This window comes from Python bivittatus, unplaced genomic scaffold (genome assembly GCF_059951505.1).
Source record: "Python bivittatus isolate LINGU-HERP-01145 unplaced genomic scaffold, Pbiv_v1 ctg000670_np1212, whole genome shotgun sequence".
NCBI classification, from domain to species: domain Eukaryota; kingdom Metazoa; phylum Chordata; class Lepidosauria; order Squamata; family Pythonidae; genus Python; species Python bivittatus.
Genome location: NW_028277094.1, coordinates 12929358 through 12948555, shown reverse-complemented (window position 1 = coordinate 12948555; position 19198 = coordinate 12929358). Strand labels below are relative to the sequence as shown.

General features: G+C 59.7%; 1 protein-coding gene across 3 annotated transcripts; it reads right to left on the bottom strand.

Moving 5' to 3' along the window:
• Positions 1-75: 75 nt before the first annotated feature.
• PHKA1 (phosphorylase kinase regulatory subunit alpha 1) lies at positions 76-18756 on the bottom strand. 3 transcript variants are annotated; one of them, XM_088151794.1, is made up of 33 exons: positions 17896-18756; positions 15946-16104; positions 14908-14955; positions 14454-14622; positions 14230-14312; positions 13568-13648; positions 13102-13200; positions 12652-12798; positions 12484-12537; positions 11917-12039; positions 11615-11710; positions 11063-11170; positions 10306-10384; positions 9917-10051; positions 9496-9605; positions 9006-9150; positions 8811-8889; positions 8426-8601; positions 6611-6787; positions 6341-6429; positions 5857-5996; positions 5267-5423; positions 5059-5138; positions 4489-4567; positions 4278-4407; positions 3958-4059; positions 3625-3740; positions 3138-3176; positions 2312-2356; positions 2086-2229; positions 1631-1684; positions 566-766; positions 76-260 (listed from the first exon to the last, which is right to left on the bottom strand). In XM_088151794.1, exons 1-33 carry the CDS (start codon positions 17971-17973, stop codon positions 87-89), a joined length of 3696 nt encoding a protein of 1231 aa, XP_088007920.1. In that variant the 5' UTR covers positions 17974-18756; the 3' UTR covers positions 76-86. The 3 variants fall into 3 exon arrangements, with proteins under 3 accessions (XP_088007920.1, XP_088007922.1, XP_088007921.1); XM_088151796.1 differs by having other exon boundaries at positions 8522-8601; positions 17896-18755; XM_088151795.1 differs by lacking the exon at positions 3138-3176 and having other exon boundaries at positions 17896-18751.
• Between the last annotated feature and the right edge of the window lie 442 nt (positions 18757-19198).

The window sequence follows — 19198 nt, the reverse complement described above, 5'->3', positions numbered from 1 at the left end:
AGGGAAACCCCCGACCGGCTCGCTCGGGGAGGGTCCGTCCCAAGTGGCGTTTCAAACTGGCGCTGAGCGAGGCAGACGGCTCTGGGTTACTGCATGGAGCAGCCGCTGCTAGGGAGGAACTCCTGCACGCAGGTGACCACCGCTCTGGAGAGGTAGGTCATGCTGCCAAATCTGCCGCTCGGAGCGCTGTCGTAGAGCAGCTTGCAAACGCCCGTGGCCGGGTCCTTCTCCAGCATGCTGTCGTCAGCCCCCAGGATTTTCTGGTTTCGGCACAGAAGGAAGAGAGCGTCATGGCTGGGGCCCCTCCCATCCAGTTAGGGAGCAAAGCCACGGCGCGCGTTCCCCGTCGGCTGGGGAGCACGCTCCTTTTGGCTGCGTGTTTGTCTGCCCGTCTGCTTCAGCCCCCGCTGGAGGTCTCCACCCAGGCAGGCGCGCTGGCGTCTGCCTTCTGCCCGCTGGGTTGTGCGGAGACATGCCCCAGAGCCTTTCCTCCCTCCACAGCCACGTGACGCAGCCTGCGTTTCCACCCCAGGCCCGGGAAGCATCAGTGACAGGAGGTCCCAACCTGCTCGTGGTAGAACAGGTCGTTTGCAACGTGCACAATCCTGTCCACAGCCACGAGGCCCCCAATGCTGGGGCTGTCGGCATCCGTCAGCAGCGTCAGGACCAGGATAGCTTCTACAAAGAGCTGCCGGTATTCAGGCTGAGGAACCCTGTTTAGCACGGACTCAACGTGGACTGCAAACTTGATTTCTCCGGGAGTCATCTGTATCCAAAGGAAAGGGAAATGCTCTTTTAGTGAAGCTATGCCTAAACTTTCTAAGAGCAGCAGTAGAGGAGCTGAAGGCTCCTGAGAGCCATGAGGGCACCCGATGAAACGCAAGCGAGGCTCGAGGCAGCCTCCTGGCAGGCCAGCGGTGCAGGCCTCTGCCTCTCGTTGCACGTTAAGAGTGAGTGTCATCCTGGCCTCAAGGAAAATGGTAAAGAAGTCAAAGAAACGATGGGCACACACAGCCAACGTGGAGCCTCCCAGCCCTGAATGCTAAAGGGAAAGAGCTCCTGTTGATAGGGGTGTCTGGGGAAAGCCTTCTGCACCCTGGATCTTGGAGAGCTGAGCTGAGCACAGAGTCCTGGGGGATCCCTCTGGAGATGGCCGGTCTTGAGGATCTCTCCTCTCCAGCCACTCAGCCCGGCCTCTGCAGCTGCTCTTCCCCGGGAAGGCGGTGCAGCCTGGAGCCAGGGAAGAAAACTGTCTGTGCGCACCTCTGGCTGACATACTCCTTTCCTGCTCGGTCCAGCCCCCCAGGGGTGGACCGAGAAGGCCTTTCCCCATCGCTCTTGCTACTTCCCCCTGAGACACTAGGAATATGCTCCCCCAGGCCCTTCTCACGGGATTCTTGTTCTCAGAAAAAAAGTCCAGCTGAGGGTTGAGCAGTGTACCCCACTGCAAAACTCTGTTTGGGCTTTTTGCTGCTCCTGGGAAACCATTCGGTGCCAGAAGGCCTCGCCTTGGATAGCAGGAGTTCAGCTGGAGGAGGGCCATGGGTGGCCATGGAGTAACCCTGCAGGCACAGTCGTTTGGGGAGCAACACCCCTCCTTTAAGGTGAAGGGGACAGCTGCAGCCATTACCTCTCGGGTTGTGGAAGAAGGGAGAACAAAGCCTTCAACGGAGAGCCCATGGCACTGCAGAAGAAAAGCAGAAGAGAACCAATGGCACCCACGGCGAGTCTGGTTCAACAGGCCTTGGCTCTTAAGAGGCCCAGCCCGCAGCCCCAAGCCTGCCAGCTTAGCCTCGGGCCAACTCCTCATTCACTCTCTGGGGCAGCTGATAGCGAGCTGGGAGCCGGGAGTCGCCCACAGGTGCAGGTTGGCTTGGCCTGCTGCGCGATTCCGGGGCTTCTCTTCTCCAGGGCCTCCTTCGCAGCTCCTCCGCTCCTTTCTAGCTTACAGAACAGTACAAACCCTGCCCTTTCCTTGTGGCTTGTGTCACAGAAGAGCGCTTTCACTCCGGTTGCCCAGTGGCTTGGAGATGTGCCACTGGGAGGAGCAGATGGGGGCCGCCTCCAAGGCCACTGCCCACTTACCTTCTGGAGAATCCTCCAGACCTTCTGGTAGAACCCCACTGGGACTCTGTTGAGGGCCCCATCCAGCCGCCGCCTTCGGAGCCACTGGCCCTGGCGCCCATCCTTGGAGGAGGAGTCCTCCGGAGCCAGGGAGCACCTGGGCAACTGCAGAGGAACGAGCCCTGAGCGTCAGGCCCAAGCCCTGAGAAGCCACCTGGAGCCAAGCAGCCCAGGATGGAGGTCTCACCTGGGAAGGGTCCGCTCTGGCTTCCAAGGACTGCAAGGCCCCCACCTGGAAAGAAAGAGGACCAGTTACCACCCTCATAAGGGATGGTAGCAGCCCAGCGAGAGGCTGGCACGAGGGCCGAGTGGGGGCACGCAGCCACGGACGGTCTTTCTGTTAAAAGCAAAGCTGTGAGAAAAATTAGCAGAGGCTCTCCTTCGACAGCCGGCATGGGGCAGGGGAGGGCCTGCGGGCCCTGGGAAGAGGAGCCAAGCAAGTGTGGGCGGTTCCAGCCCCAGGTCGGTGGTCCGAGGGAAGCGCAGGGGCTGCTTGTGAGCAGCCCGCCGTAGGGAGGGTGGCGGGCTGCAGCATGTGTCCCTCGGTTTTGCTCCCTGAAGCAGCGGCAGAGGGCCGGCTTCTCAGGGCATGGATTCCCACTGACTGGTCATTCCTGGGGACGTGCTCCCAAGGAGCCCCTTCTGTGGCTATGGGCGAAGGGGAAAGGTGGAAACCCAGGCTGGTCTTAGAGCCCCCAGGCTGCTTCCACCACCTCAGAAACAGGCTGGGTTCCTCCCCCGGAAAGGGGAGCTGAGCCAAGGAAACGGGGAGGGGTTCTGCTTGTTCTGCCCCCTCCTCGGCTGAGGGGCGGGAAACTTCTGGACACCCCAGGCTGCCCCTGTCCGGTCAAGGTCAGCCTCCTCCTGCCCCCTTGCTCTGCATTTGCAAAACTTGCCCCCCACCCCCAGGCTGACGACTCATCTACAGCTCATGCAGGCTGAGGTGCCTCCTGCAGGAAGGCATGGGAATCAGCCACCTTCGAAAGGAGCAGAGCCGGGGGGGCGGGGTTCACCTTAATCTCAGACAAAGACCGCCTACGTCTATCCAGTTGCTGGAAGAGAAAAGAGCGTTAGATGTGGGGAGGAGGCTGGGCGTACTGCCTCCTGGAGCTCTCCCTGGCACTGCCCCCCCTCAGGAGGAGAAGCCCAGCCCAGTTCCTGGATGGCCGGGGCTCAGTCTGCCCCAGGGTGGGAGGTTACTAGGGGAGTCAGCTCGAAAGGGAAGCCCCTCTGCCAGCCACATCTAATCCCCCCCACCTTTTCTGCACCTGCAGCAGCGCCACCCCCGTGCACGGGAAGGAGGCCCCATCCAGCTGGGGCTCAGCAGAGCAACCATCTGCCAGGATGGAGAAAGCTGCGGCTTCTCTCAGAGGGGGCAATTTCCCTTTGCCGATGACGGTAGAATGCCTGCTTACCCTGCCCAAATGGCAGGCCTCCGGCCTCTGAAATCACCCTCCCCTTCCCCTTCATCCTGGGCAGGGCCAGGCAGAAGCAGCCCACCTGCTTGATCTCGCTCTTGAGCCTGACGATGCCAGCGCGCTCCGACTTCGTTGCTCCCACGGCCCCGATCTCACGGATGGAAACCGCTGGGGTCAGAGTGGGATCCGTGGCCCGCACTGCAGGAGAGGGAGACGCACGGCTGGAACGTCGGGCCCCAAGACTGCCAGCCTGGGTCCCCCTGAGCTCCAGCAGGTGGGTTCAGATAGCTGGGACTGCAAGTCCCAGAATTCCAAGCTGGCTTGGCTGCTGCAGGCTTTCCTTACATCATTTGGGCTTGCTCTCATACCATGCCCAGAGGACCCCTCCCAGCCCCTCCTGATGCAGGCAGCTCACCGCTCCTCTCCACCCCGAATTCTTTGCCACTGAGAATGTGGTGGAGGAGGTTCTTCATATGGGAAGGACTGAGATTCATCAGGCTTTCGGCGGCTTCTTCGTCTACAGCCGAGGGAAGAGTAAAGGAGGTGGTTGTGGGGTGGCTCCCCCTGCCCTGGTTGGATCAGCGCCAACCCGAGGTTTCTCCCTGCCCCAGCCCACCCTAAGGGCCCCTCTCTGCAATCCTTCCACTCTGCTCAGAGCCACTGATGGTTTCAGACCCAGAGGGTTTCATCTGACAGGCCGGCTGGCACAGTGGCACCAGGGCTGGTCCTACTCACCTGAGCAGCAGAGCGACTGGGCCAGCTCCATCGCCATCACTTGAATGATGAGCCCAATGCGCAGGCGGAACATCTCAGCAAACAGGGCGGGCTGTGTCCGGATGTACATGGCCAGGTACACCATGATTTCCTGTCCGGAGAGAGGAAGGAGCCAGCCCTTCACAGATCGGCCTCTGCACCGCCACCAGAGAAAAGCCGGATCAGGGCTTACCTGCGTCAGGATGAAGAGGTTCATGTTGTTCTCACTGGCCTCGTCGATCAGGTGGGTGAGCTCCTCGTATGGCAGGGGACTGTGAAGGCAGCAGGACTGGGAGTCGGGGCATATCGAGAGCACCACAGAGGACCAAACCCAACTTCCTGACTGCTACGGCGACAGCTCTGTAGCCAAAGGGCGGGAGGTGCTCCCTTGGACATGCCCACAGCTGAGCAACCCAACTCCCATCCTGTTTTTCCTTTCCTGCATCTGATTTTGCATCTCTCTTGAATGGCTCTGAAGAAGTATCAGGTCGTGCAGTTTACACCCAGCCAGGTGATGGAGATCCCTTTGGGGCAAGGAGGCTGGATTAGCCCACGTTTTTGGACAGGTTAACGTACCCAGGGGACTTGGCAGGGGGCTGCAGTTTCTGGTTGGCACACACTTATTTTAGTCTCTTCCTGGGAAGGTCTCGGGGTGAGACAAGCTTGGGGAGAACTGCCCACTGCCAACTGCCATGGGCGTTTCTGCTGCCTGTTGCCCATGTGGGCAAACTAGCTAGAGCCTCCAATTAAGCTGGGGACTCACGCAGAGATGGTCTTCTCTCGAGGCTCTGGGGGCAGCCCCACGGTCAGGTGCTTCTGATGCGACAAGAGGTCCGTGCAGGCCTAGAGGGAGAAGCCTGTCAAACTGGCGAGGGGGAGAAGATACCCTCGTCCTCAGCATCATACAGGGCTGGCCTCGGGAAGAGGGGCAGCCAAAGAAGCCCGCCAGCCCCCAGGCCAAGGTCCAATACCTCATCCAGGGCCTCCACCTTCTTCTTCAGGATCCCAGAGATGTAGCGGATCAGGGCCCATTGGCAAGTCGCCCCAACTTTGCCATAGAGCTCCACAAGGAGGCCCTTGACGGTGGCCCCACTGTTGCCGTGGATCTCAGTGTCCCAGTCTGGCCCCCTGAAAGCAGAATGAAGTCGGTTGGATAAAGGGGCCACCCAGGCGCCTCCTGCCAGCAGGCCAGCAGCGGGCACCCAGCTTGCCAGAGCAAGCAGCCTGCTCTGAAAGCAGCGAGGAGACCAACGGAACTGGCACCCAGTATTGCCGTAACACCCCACCTTCCCAGGCGTGCAGGCTGCTGGGAAATGGGCTTCCTTCTGAGGAGCCCCCGAGCCTCCGTTCTCCTTTTGCTGCAAGTCCTTGCAGGAGCAGTGCACAGATTTCCCAGCAGCCCCCCCTGCAAGAGGCTCCTTTGGCAGCAGCCTTTGCTGCAGTTGCCAACAGAGGCTGGGTTTTGCAAATGCTGTGGGAAGAGTTTTCCAGGGGGCAAATCTCCCTCCCTCCGTGGGGCTGCAAGTGAAAAGCAAGGGAAGGGCTCAGCCTGGGCTCCTACTTGAGGGTGTGGAGGACGTGGAGACAGCTGGCCTGGTCCTGCAACGTCTGACACTCGCGGAGCTGGTCCACCAAGGCCTGGCAGTCCACCTTCCCGCTCACGTCCTTGGGGAAACTCACCTTGCCCGGGATGATGGGCAGCTGTGGAGGAAAGGCAATGGGGGGTGTGGGGGAAGATGCTTCTTTGATCAGATCCCTGGAGTTTACAAGAAAAGCTGCCACTTCAAGCTGCACTGGGCAAGATGCCCCGAAACCAGGGAAGGGGACAGAGAGATGCAGCCGCTTTATGTCCAGAGGAGGAGAAAAAGGTTGCAAAAGGCCCCCAGGGCACCAAGTCCTCCGCTGCAAGACTTGCCAGCAAGTGAGAGAGGGGAGAGCTTCAGAAGGGTCCTGGCAGACATGCTGCGGGTCAAGAAGTCCCCGCCCCCTTTGCTCTGGGCCGTGGAAGCGGCTCAAGGAGATGGGACGCCGTTCCAGAACCTCACCTGGGTCTCCCGATTTGGGGCTGAGCTTAACAAGTGAGCAGACGGCTGATCCTCCAGGACAAGCTTGGAGGGTAAGTACAGGTTGAGGTCTGCAACAGAGACAGAGGAAAATGCTCTCACTCTTAGGGGTGTGGCGTGGGCACCTGCTTGCTAGGTGGAGTGGCTAGCCAGCAAAGCTCTGAAGAAAGGTCTCGGGGGGGGGGCGGGCAGAGAACCTTCCCCATCGTCTCAGCGCACTCTCCATTATTATGATTAACGGTAGACGCTCACTCTCCACGTGCAGGTCCTTTGCCTTCGACATCAGGGACAGCAGGTCCTGCGTGCTGTGGACTGCAGCACGGAAGCGAGACAGCCCCCCCTTCTGATCTGGGGGTGGGAGGCTGACTTTGGGGGTGGAGTGCTGCAGGAGTTGGTCTAAGTACTGGGCAACGTCGTCGCAGAGGGCAGCTGGAAGAAGAGAAGCCGCAGGGGAGAAGGCCTTAGGTCACGTGGGCTTCTGGGAGACCAGCCAGGTGAGCAGAACCACCTACCCCAGAGGGCTCCTGGACTGACCCAAAGGGCTCTCCCCCACTGACAGCACCAGTGGGGGTACAAGCCAAGGGGCCACTGGGGAGTCCCCTGGGCTGGTTTTAACAGCAACGTGTCAAGATGAGCCCCCATTGCTGGCCCTGCAAGGTGGCATCAGCCTGATGGTGCCAGCCAGGCAAGTCCTTCATAGAGTGAGGGACAGCAGCGTCTCGTGCCCTGTTTTGAAGATAGCACAAACAGCCGCAGATGACCCCTTCCACATTCCTGGGGCCACCAGCTGGTACCGCTGGCCAGCAAACAGCAGCAAAACCATTCCCAACATGGAAAACATCTTGCCACCCCTCCAAGCTTTATTGCCAGATCAGCCCCATCCTTCCTGGCCCTCTGAAAGAAGCCCGACCCCAACCAATCTCCCTGTCCGAGGAGATCCTCTCCCACAACCTGTAGGCTGAGACCGTCTGAGCGATGCTCGCATCCTTCTCCGAGGATACTTGCTGATCCACCGCCATGCAGGGCCCCATCACACAACCTCACGCATGCAGCAACCCAGAAGGTGAAGCATTTACCCCCATTGCAAACATGCAGCATCCATGCCAGTATTCAGAGGTGGTATGGAGGGGGTGACCACAAGCTGATTATAGACGTTATGGTGGGATGATGAGTCAGAGGAGTGGAGAGGAAAGGAAGAGAAGGCTGTTGGTGACAGCAGGGGAAGCCGACAGAGATCTCTGGGGAGAGCTCTGGAGGGGGAATGGGTGCTAGGAGGTGACACCAAGCACCCCTCTCCTGTACTGGAGCTTACGGTATGCCTGCTTCCCCACCTGGCTTAGGAGCAACAAAGTCACGACAGCATCGCTCTTGCTGTCAGTTCTGAGCTGCACTTCGGTCAGGTCGAGAGCGGCCTCCTGGGATGACCAGCAAGTCCTTCCGCCTAACAACCTGCCTCAGGGCAACCTGTCAGCGTGGCTGGCTGTCGCCTCTTCTGTTCCACCCCAGGGAGGCCTGCAGAACTCTGCCACCATTTTCACAGAGACACGCTGCCTCGTTTGCAAAAACGCAACGCATCTCTCCCAGAGGAGCAGGAAGGGAGCCAAAGCCCCCCCCTGTCGAGCCCACGTTCAGCATGTGCTAGTCCTCTCGGGGCTCCTCAGCGTGTGCGTTGGGGGGGCAGTCTTGAGGTTTGTCATGAATCCCTTGCTGGAAACCCTCTTCCCCCTCTCCCTTTTGGCCTTGCTCCCAGGCTGGCCCCTCGGAGTTGCTCTGCGGGACCGTGAAATGGAGGCTTCCCACCAGAGCCAGGATTACAGCAGCTGCTCTGGGCAGCGAGCTGCTCTCCAGCATGTGAAAATGGAGCCCCTGCCCAAGAGGGACGGGCATACTTCCCGTCTTGCAAAGAGCAGATTAGAAGGATGTGATGGGTTAATTACAGTGGGCTGAACACCATGAGTTACGCACCAGCTAGAAGGTTGTGGTGTTACTGTCTGGATTAAGAAATCCGGCATTCCTGACCACAGCACACCCGAAGTGCAGGAAGAGGGGGTGGCCCCATCTCCTTACCATCCTCTGCCACCTGAAAGCCATGCATCCAGTCCTCGGGGTCTAAATCTCTGAAGCTCCCAAGGCTCAGCCCGTAGGCATCGGCGTAAGGCTTACCCTCGGGCCCGGCATCCATGAAGCTGAGGTGGGTGCGGCACGAAGTGGTGAGGAAGTCAGGCAACCTACCGGTCTGGATCCTGCAGGAACCCAGAAGCAGAGGGGGAGGAACGGGCATGGAAAGAGCCCTCCTCTCAACCAATCCCCTTGCCCAGAAGGGGCAATATCCCCTCCTCCCAAGTGGGCACCGTTTCACTCATGATCACACAGCCCACGTTTCCCACGGCCCCTTCTGTACCGTCTGGGAGGACCAGAACCACCCCCCGCAGGAAGAAGCACCTCAGCTCACCTTGCCCCTCCAAAATACCCATCCTGCAACTTCCGCAGCGTGGCCAAGATAGCTGGGTGGAGGTTGGCCCCTGTTTCATCTTTTCAAAAGGAGAAAAAGCAACCCAGGTGTTGGCAGCTCTTCAGAGGAAGACACACGAGCAGGCAAAGCAGCCACCTCTCAAAAGCCCAGCCCTTCACCGTGCAAGCAACACACCAAGCATGGTCTGCGAGATGGGGAAAGTGATGGTCGGGCGCCCTGTCATGCCCCAGCGGCTGCACAGGTAGGAGAGGTCTGTCCGCAGCATCTCCACAATCATCTGGTTGTCCAGCGCCAGGTAGAACTGCTGTTGGTCAACGAACTGCAAAGGCAGGGAGGATGGATGGCCAGTAAGAGGAGAACTCTGGAGGCAGGGGGAGGGGGAGATGGAGGCCCCCAAGGAGCCAAGAATGTCGGAAGTGCTCTGGTTCGTCCCAGGAGAAAAAGTGGGGTTACGCGTGTGGAGAAAAAGGAGGAACTGCCAGGCTGGGTAGATTTCTTGAGCCAGCCCCTCCCCGCTGAAGAACACACTAACAAGCAACCCCCCCTTCTGCCACATACACCCCACAAGGTTCTCCGATGCTCTGGGAGGTGGCTTCCCGCAGGCTTCTGCTGCTGCCCCCAACTCCAAGGGAGCATGGCCCTGTGCTTCCCCCTCCTCACCAACCTGGGGAGTGAAAGCAAAGATGCTGTTCCTGATGTCGTAGAACTTGGAAGTCCCAAGGACACCCATGTGCCTGAAAGGACGCCCGCTGAGGTTCATGTGCTTGTTGCGGCCTGCCAGGAGATGGGATAACTGGGTCAGTGGCAGAAGCCAGGCCTCCTCCCCCCACGCCTTTGATCCCAGTGGGCGAGTCGCATCTGCAGCTGATCAAGGCCCTCCATCCAGCCAGAGAGGCAGGTTACAGACTCAGAGGCCAGGGGCTGCTGGGGCAGGATGCCAGCCGAGGGGCCCCGTGGAGAATCCTGAGGCTCCCGGGAGAAAGCTGGGCGGCAATACAGCCCCCCCGCCCCCGCAGCCACAGCCACCAGTAAGGCTCCTGGGGACAGCAGGGTGGGGGGTCTCTCAAAGCTTCCCGTAGGCTCACCCAGGCGGGCGTAGATGTAGCTGAGAATCCTGGCTGGCTGTATTCGGATGGGGTAGACTTCGGCCACGGTCTCCACCATGATGCCCTCCTTGCGCAGGATGGCCTGGATGGCCTCTGTCTCTGCCAGGAGGCACACTGGCAGGGAGAAAGGAAGGCAGAGTCAGGGCCGGCCTGTGGGGCTTGGAGGGCCCTGTGCCCCAGGAGGACCCGGCAGCTGGCAGGAGGGGCAGGCTGACTGCCCCACACCAGGCCAGGAGTGGGTGGAGGGGCTGGCCCAAGGCACGTGCTTCCCAGACCACTGAGCACACCTCCAGGGGATTAGCCACCCGCGTCCACCTCTACCGCGTGGGAAAGTCCGTTACAGTGCAACACAGAATCCCGTATCTTACCCTGCACCACCACAACAGGCTTGGGAATGGTTGAAAACCTGCGGTTGAGAGGGTCGATTTCTCCTGGAGCCAGGAATCCCTGCAAGCAGAGGCGGGTGCTCAGAAGAGGCACGCAGATGAATTAGGCCAAGGGCCTACCTTTCCCCCCAGGGTCTGCCAGGTCTCCCTTGGGAGGACCACCAGCAAGACACGGAGGAAAAGCCTGCTCCTGCTATTTCACTCATGGGTAGAGGTATACTGCTACTGAAGGTGGAGGTTTCATGGCACTTATGGGTCACGGTAGCCTTGGGTGGTAGATTGTATCCAGATCCAGTGATGGCAACTCCCCTCCCCCCACCCCCGAACCACTGCACTGAGAAAGCCTCGCTGGGATGCAGGCAAAATGCCTGCAAAAACCCTGCTTAATATCTGGTATTGATCTGAAGCCCAGAGAAGCCAGCCACGAGGTATGTACAGCAAGCCTGTATGCACGGTGGCTGCCCCTATTCCAGGAAATCCATGTGGTGTTCCTTTTGACCTTCTGCCAATGGCTTTGCTTGCTAACTCCTAGTTTAGGAGATGGGGAGTCTCCAACCCAGCTTGCATCGCATTCAGACTCGAAAGCCCCCCGGTTCCAGGGCAAGCAGGCTGGCTTGCGCTGACCTGGGCTTCTCTGGGGAGGGAGGGCGGAGGTGTCCCTTGCCACCCGCTGGCCCCCACACGAGAGCGCCAGGTGACTCCAAGGTAGTTGGCGGGCAAGGACAGGGCTGAAGCTCACCTCTGCCATGAGGCAGCCCAGGATGTAGAGGGACTGGCCCCACATCAGGGGCAGCTTGCCCAGGGGTAGGCGGTCCACGGTGTGGGGGTGGCTACATTCCTCCTCAATCTGCAGGGACAGACCAAGAAAGGCTGGTGTTGGAGAACTGGAAAAGGCCAGGAGCTGCAGATTAGCTACACTCTGCATTAATTACATAAAGATGGCTGAATTGACACCATTAAGGAAAATGCAAACGCCAGCCAATTGAGGTGCGGGAGAGTGCGCACAGGTGCTCAGGGATTGCCAATAGCCCTGAAAAGATATTAAAGGAAGCTTCCAAAACAGTTTAGATGCTTTCGAAGAAGCGCCCGGTTCAAATTCCTTAAGACAGTTTTGTTGGGGCTGGTGAGTGTAAGGATATTCTGTAAATGCTGAGTCCAGGTCTGGCCCTAGATGCCAATGTTTGACTGTCTCGCCTCCGTAGGAATCTCCGGAGGCAGGCAGGCAGGCAGGCAGGCATCTCTTCTCGGGCACCAGGGCTTCCTTTTTTCCAGCCATGCCCAGTTTTCTGACCTTCTCCAGCGGGACGCTGTAGAGCTCTGGCACCAACCGCACACCATTCTTCCCCTTGATCAGGACCCCTTCGAGAGCTTCCCGGTACTCTTGAACCTGAAAAGCAGGAGGGATTGTCAACGGGGCCGTTCTGGCCCACGAGGGCAAGAGATGTGCCCTCTCCGCCCCACCCCGTAAGAATTTCCCAGGACGGTTTGCATTCTGCTCCTTCATCGGGACCCAGGCTAGTGCGGCTCCAGAGCTCCTTGCTGGCTCCACTGCTCCAGCCCAGGCGCTCCGTGGCCGTGGCTTCCCGGCTCCACCTGCTCCATGTTGCCACTGAAGAGGCCGTCGATGATCAGGTAGGTCCAGAAGAGCGGCCACTCGCACTCGATGTTCTCAAAGAGCTTCAGCTCCGCAGGCTCGTAGTAAAGGCGGCTGGGGTCCTGCAAGGGGACGGCAGAGGGGCGCTAGAGGAACCACAGGGAAGCACGGGCACTCGCTTCCTTTGTCAAAGATGCCCATACGCGCAAAGGGCAGAGCTGCTTAACAACAGATGAGCCTTCGCACAAAAAGCTGCACAGGACCCAAACACTGACCGAAGTCCAGCTCCTCCTCTTTTTTTCAGCGTATGTCTGATCCCAAAACAAAGCAATTTTCTCCTAGCCTGTCCTAAATAAAACGTCGCTGCTGCTTAGCCAGGGACAAAGCCACTGCTCACTGCTCAGTGAAGAACAGGTCAGCTTCAGGACTGCAGGCCCACCCTGTTCAGCCCTCTGACGCGCAGCAGCTTTGCTTCTGTCGCATGCAGCTTCTACTCTAAAAACACGAAGACAGATTAAGATGGGTCCAATGCCGCCTGGGGCCTGGCAAGGCACACTGGAACTTACTTCTTTGGGGGTTCTGTAGCCGTCCCGGAGAAACCGGCAGCAACCATAACGGCCCTGAGAACGAGACCGGACACGTCAAGTCTCAGAAACCGGTGGGAGCAGCTGCTTCATCTGCAGCTGGGCTGCCCCCGTCGCCACAGCCACGCAGCAAAGGGCCAAAGCGCCTGCCTGCAGCTTGACGATGATCTCCTCCTTGGTCTTCTCCACCACTTCCGTGTCCTCCACAGCAAACGCCGGGTAGGAAATGACCGAGAGGAGGCTGGCATCGATCTCCTTGGAGGTGGAGGCCCGCGGCAGCATCGAGCGGAGAATAGACTGCCGAGACAGACCCATAAGACGTTGCTGGAAGCCAGGCTGGCAGGCTGGTGGGGACAGCACTTCGGGGCGACTGGCAATACCCGGATGCTTGGGGCTGCAGCACAGGACTGCAGCTTTCCACCCATCCCGTGCAGACGCAGACTGGGGGCCTGGCATGCTGGCCCTTTGCTGTGCCAGACAGCGGCCGAGAGGGCACCTGAAGCAGGAGCCTCTGTCAATCTGCTGCCCCTCTCTCCCCATCCCCCTTGACCCAAGGCAAGAGAGAGCCTCCTGGAGCCCAAAGTTCAGCCCCCCGCTCACCTGGCAGTGCTGCACCTCATCCGGCAAGACATGGATCACTGACTGGGGGCTCCCTTTGGCGCCAAAGAGGTCAAGTTCATCCAAGGCCTCCAGAGCTGCCTAGAAGCGTTTGGAGAGAATATACAGCTGGCAAGCCGGGCAGAATTCCTACTCGCAGTCCCTGTCATTTCTGGCACACCGAGAGATTTAGGAAAGGAATGCCAGTCGCTGAAGGAACCCCTCTTTGCAGAGGCAGCAGAACTCAAGAATGCGATGCTGGGGACAAGCACCGTCTGCTCTCAGAATCCTATAGTTCCCCCAGATTGGAAACAGCATTTGGGACCAGACAGGTTTTGGGGAGCCTATTCTCCACCCACTGGATCATGAAAAGTTGCCCCAACAGCCTCCATGCCATGCCTACTGGGCTCGCTGCCTGCTCCTCTAGAACCGGTTCCAGGCCCTCCAGCAGCCCAGGGGGTGCCCTCACCTTTGCCATGCCCACCGAGCTGGCATTCAGCTCCGTAATCCCTTGGTTTGTCTTGTCGCCACGTTCCCATATCCCAAAGTCCTGCCAAACAACATTGATACATTGGTGATGCCGGAAGGACGCAGAGGGTCATTTCTCTGGTGAGGACCACCGGTTCAGCCACCGCAGCAGGCACCAGAGCGAAGCTGCGCTAGGGAGGCAGCGCTGGCCTCCCCGTCAAGGCGGTCGCTGTTGCGCTTCTCTGCCCCCTCTCAGGCTAAAAGCGGACACCAAGCCAGGCTGCCAAATTGTGCCATGCCCGGCTTGGACTCCCCCGAGAAAGCCACGGATGCGGCAGCAACAAGAAAAACAGCTGCTGACACCTCCTCTGCAAGGCCAGCCAGGCTCTCAGCCCACCACAGCACCCGCCTGCAGGGACCCTGGCAAAGCTGCCATCCTTTTCCAACAGGGCCGGGAGCTTTCCTCACATCGCCTTCGTTGGGCTGATCCAGACCCCCCAACTCAGGAGATGCTCTCTGACCTAGGATGCTCAGAAGCTCTTGCCGAGCAATCCGAGCTCCCTAGATTTGCCACTAAGCTTGTCCCTGGAAGTGTGGCTGCCCACAGCTCTCTCCCCTCAAAGAGGCGCCAGCTCCCCACAGCACCGAGCCAGACCCACTCACTGCAGTCTTGTACGCGGCTTCAATGTAGAAGACAAGGTTTTGGATGAAGCTGACTTCATCCAGGCTGTGGATGATGTGAAGCCCTGGAAGAGAGGGAAAGCTGAGGACAGAGCCGGGGCCCGCTTCCTCCTAGGTGCTGGCAGGCAGCGGCCCTGCCCAGCTACAGACCCCCCTGCCAGCCCTGAAGAGAAGAGCGTCCCCCCGGGAGCCACCGATGGACCTACCTGAGGCCGTCATCTGGGCCAGCATAAGCAGGTAGAGGGAGGTGGCATCCAGCTGCAGGTGGCCCCACTGGTCGTCTCCCACCACGGTGGCACAGGTGTAGGTGTTGTACTTGGCATGCAAGCAGTCCTTGGGGCTCTGGCTGTACTTGAAGTCCTCCACTTTGTCCACCTGGACAAAGAGCACATGGCCAAGGGGATCGGCTGCCCTGGGGTTTGGTGGGCTCTGTGCGGTCGCAGCCTGGCAGGCAGGCCAAAAGCTTCCATGGCCAAAGTCAGCAAGCAGGCCTGGCAAGCCGGCTTGTGGTCTCTGGAGGGCAAGCAACGGGCCCGGCGGGAGCACAGGGTCCCATCTTTGCCCACTGTGCCAGGAAGACGCTGGTGTCAGAAGTGGCACGGCCCCTACCAGCCAGCCAGAGGGCAGGCCCAGGCCTGGGGGGAGGACTGCAGCATTTACCTGCCTCATCATGCACTGCAGGAGGCCCCTCATCAGCTTCACCACGCTCTGCAGGAGGGGGAAAGGAGAGAGCGGCCGTTGCAGGCATTCCAGTGGGCAGCAGGACGCCTTGCTGAGCAAGAGCCGATGTGGCCTTTCCAAGGCCCCAGCGTGTAACCAAACCCGGGCTCATCTGCTCCATGTTGTTTACTTGCTGAGGCAGCCTGGCGTATAAATGCCCCAGGCTCTGTGCAAACCCATCCCCTACACCTTTGGCTCGCTATTAGGGGGCAGTGCCAACGACTGCCCTCCCCCGTCTATATTCCGTCTTGCCATCACAAATAGCCCCTAAAAGACCGAGCACTTGGACTGTGGGATCGGGTTCGCGGTGTTTGATTCCAGCCAGCTGGCAACTAAAATCGCAACCACTTTGCCCCCAAGATGGCAGAGGAACAACCACGGAATTAATGTGGCAGAGCAGCCACCCCTATCCCCAAGCCCAGGTGAGGACCGGCCAGAACCCCCAGTGGGTAGTCCTGGCCTGGAGATCCAGGATCCAGTTTTACCAGCTTGACCTTTGCAAATGAGAGATCGGATTACTGGGGTCACTGCAGGGCATTCCTGTGCAAGGAAGGAGGCCTGCTTGGTCTGGGGACTCCCTCTCTTTACTCCAGTGTAGTGGTTCAACCGTGCCCAGTTGCTCCCGGGAAGCTCTTCAGAAGGAGAGACCTCTTCCAGACCAGCCTCACGCCCTCCTGAGTGGTTCCCTGGGGCAAAGGGGCAGTGCCACAGCTCTTGCCCTCGGAACAGGCACAAAGAAAGGAAGCAGCTGTCCCAAACCACACCTGTTTAAACCTCCCACACAGGGAGAAACGTACAAGGGGGTGCTGAGAAAGCGAAATCCCACAAGCCTGCCCAAATGACCTTTCCAATCTATCAACGGTGGGGGTTTTGGCACGGAGGCGCTGCTCTGGATGCGGCCAGTGACAGAGGAGGAGGGGGTCTTGCAAGGGGCAGCCTGCCGGCCACACCGCTCCCCGACCCCGTTGTGGCCTGTACCTCCTCCAGCTCGTACGCTTTGGCCTTGTCCTCGTCACGGTCAGCGTTCTTCCGGTAGGCCAGCCCCAGCCCCCACACGGCCAGGATGCTGTAGACGTTATCGCGGACCCAGGCATCTTGGTGGTCACAGCTGGCCGGAAGCAGCCCTGTAATGGGATTCTGGGGCCAAAAGCGGCGGGGGGGAGAGAGGCACCGTGGCTCGAAAAGAAAGTGTCAGATGGGCCAGAGACTGGCACAAGCAGTGGCAATTACAGCGTGCTGACCCATTTCTGACACCCCACCTCCTACAGGCAGCTGGGTCCTTGTGATCTTGGGCCATGGCCTGATCCACAGCAGCGCCTGGGGAGCACGCAGGCCTCAGATCACCAAAGGCAGATTGCAGGTGCCCCAAAGGGGACCTTGATTTCCACCCTGCAGACCGAGGGGGCTGTCCGGATTCTCCTGTGGATAGAGCTGGCCAAGCAAGCCTCCTCGGGACCGCCCAAAGAGAGCAGGCTCAGAAGCTGCTCCTGGGTGATATCTAGAGAGAGATACAAGTAAAGGGGGGGGGATTCTGGACCCGCCAGAGCTTGCTCAGAGTAACCCCACCCTTTCAAACACTTTTGCACTTTCTGCCAACAGGGCCCGCTTGCAAACGACCATTCCACTGGACTTCCCACCTTTGCAAGGCAGGCCTCTCTGGCCCACCTGCACGAGTCCTGCTGACTGACCCGCGGCTGAAGACTCTCGGCTGAGACCCTTGCTTGCTTCCTCCCTTCCCAGGGCTGGAGCCTGGCTCAGCCACTTGTCAGAACATACAGGTCTCCTGGCTGTAAACAGCCTCTTGGCATCTCTTCTGGGAATGCCCTGCCAGCCCCCTTCCCTTGTGTTCTGGGGAGCAGGGAAGCCTGGCACCGCTCACCTGGCGCCCTTCCGTTCTGCCATTCCTGAGATCAGAACCGTCTCTGGCCCCTCTTCCTCCCTGGAGCTGAGAGCACCATGGAAAGGAGGTCCTTTTGAAGAGACCCCCAGCAGGGCCCCCTTCCCCTGATACTTTATTTCATCTGTCTCACTATCAGATTCATGTACCACCCTAATCGTCTGGCAGTCCACAACATCCAACCATGGCACAAATAGAACCTCACAGTAAGAAATAGACCCCTGGCATGAAGCCAAACAGGGATGGGCATTAATAGGAAACTAAAACCTGCACTCGGTCACCTCTTTGATCTCCAGGGCTCTCTGGAAGAGCTCTGAGCCTTCACCAGTTTGGGGGCTGTTCCAAGAGGAGGTATCTGAAAAGGGCCCCTCTGAGCTTCGCCCCTCCCCGAGTGGGCAGCCCCCACCTGCTTGTCCGCAAAGAACATACAGATGGTGAACTCCGTGGAAGCAGACGGTTCTGCCGGGGACTAGGACGGCCTACGTAATTCCCCCAGCCGGGTTAAGCGCTCCTGTGCCTTCTGGGAGCACCGGGCATGTCTTAAGACTAAAAAGGAAAGTGGGTGCGGGGGGGGGGGGGTCGCTTTGCAGGATGCACCGGGGGAGCTGAGTGCCAGGCTGCCCTCCAGACTCCCAGGTCCCGGATCTGCTCCATCGGAGAGAAGGGGCTCCCGGACACCGGCTGCCGCCGCCGCCGCCGCCCTCGGTGCCCCGAGCCCGGGCGCGAGCGAGAGCCTTCTTGGCCGCGCGGGATTCCCGCTCCATCAGCCCCGTCCGAGTGGCGGGGCCCGGGGGGGAGGGGCTCAGGGGCAACGTCCATTTCGGGCTCGCCGCCGCCGAGAGCGCTCGGAGCGTTCCCACGCGGCGCTTTGGAGGCCGGGAACCGGAGTCTGCGCGGCGCCCGGGCCGCCGTGGAACCGAAAGGCCGCGAGTCCGCAGGGAGGGAAGGGAGGCTGGCTGCCGGGAGGGGCCCGGCGAGATCGGCTTCTGCTCTGGCAGGACCAGGGACGCTGCCGCCCCCGCCCGGCTCACCTGGTGCCCGAGGATGGTCTGCTGCACCAGGCGGGCGTAGCCGTCGAGCCGCACCCCGGAGTTGCTCCTGCTCCGCATAGCTGCGCCTTCTCGTCCCCCGCCGCGGCTGCCGCTCCAGAGACCGGAGCTCCGCCGCTCGTCCAGCCCAGCCCAGCCCAGCCCAGCCCGCTCCGCCCAGTGCCCGCCCCGCTGCCGGCCGGCAGCAGCTGCGCCCCCTCCTCCTCCTCCTCCTCGGCACCTGCAGGAGTGAGGCGGAGACGGGCGACCAGCTGGAAGGCCCCCCCCGGCGCCGCCGCCCCAGCGGAGGAGGGGTTAACTGCGCCTCCCGGGCGGTCCTGGCAGCGCTGTAGCCAGCAGGTTTCGCTTTGCCGCTCGCTTCGGGGTCGGAGGAAGACGCCCCCGCCGAAAGAGTGGAAAGAGGAGCCCCTGGTGTAGCGAGGAGGCGTTTCCAGCGGCTTGGTGGGCCGGCCTGCGGCGGGACCTCGAGGACTAGCGCCCTGCCAGGACCGGCCGCTTCGAGAGCTCTTTCGGAAGTTTACTTCTTGGGGGGCCGGCGGGAAGGAGCGCCGCCTGCTGCCGAGAGCGGGAGCTGCAGCTTTCCTCGCAAAGGCGACCGGTAATTTTTCAGGTTCTGCGTTGGCGACGAACTTCCCCTTCGCTACAGTTTGCCAACTTTATACGGCCACGCGATTGAGGTCAGGCGAGGACAGAGGAAGGAGCAACAAATTATCTCTAGACAAGGAGTTTAGTTAAATTCAGAGGATTCCAGCTTTCTTGGACAGGAATAATTCTCTCTCTCTTCTTTTCCAACTTCAGAGCCATAGTTACACTGCAATTTTGATTTCGACCGCAGGGCTGGAATATGCCCGTAAAGATTTGTTAAATTCCAGCTATTCGATCTGTGAGAATTCGAGAGGTGCAATCCTGTTTACTTCCCATACGTGTTTTCTTTTGGGAAGAGGTCATTGGAGAGGTATTTTGTAATATTGGTGCTTATTTCCACTTACACAGCTCAAAAAGTAATGAAATGCAGGGCTAATGAACTTTTTGGCAGCGCCCATTTTCAAATCCCAGACATTCTTGCAATGTGAGCGAATTAACCACGTGTGTAGTGATGGGAAAATCAGACTAAGTACATGCTAACTTTACACGATTAGTTGCCCCTGGGGTCTGAGGCAGATACAAGACCTGAGGCTGCTGGGCCTCAGCTCCCCTCCCATGAAAGAGCGAGCTCTCCTGCTCCTCCAGTGGGATGGCTGCCCGTCCACACCAGCGGTTTCCTGAAAAGGAAAACCCTCCCCCC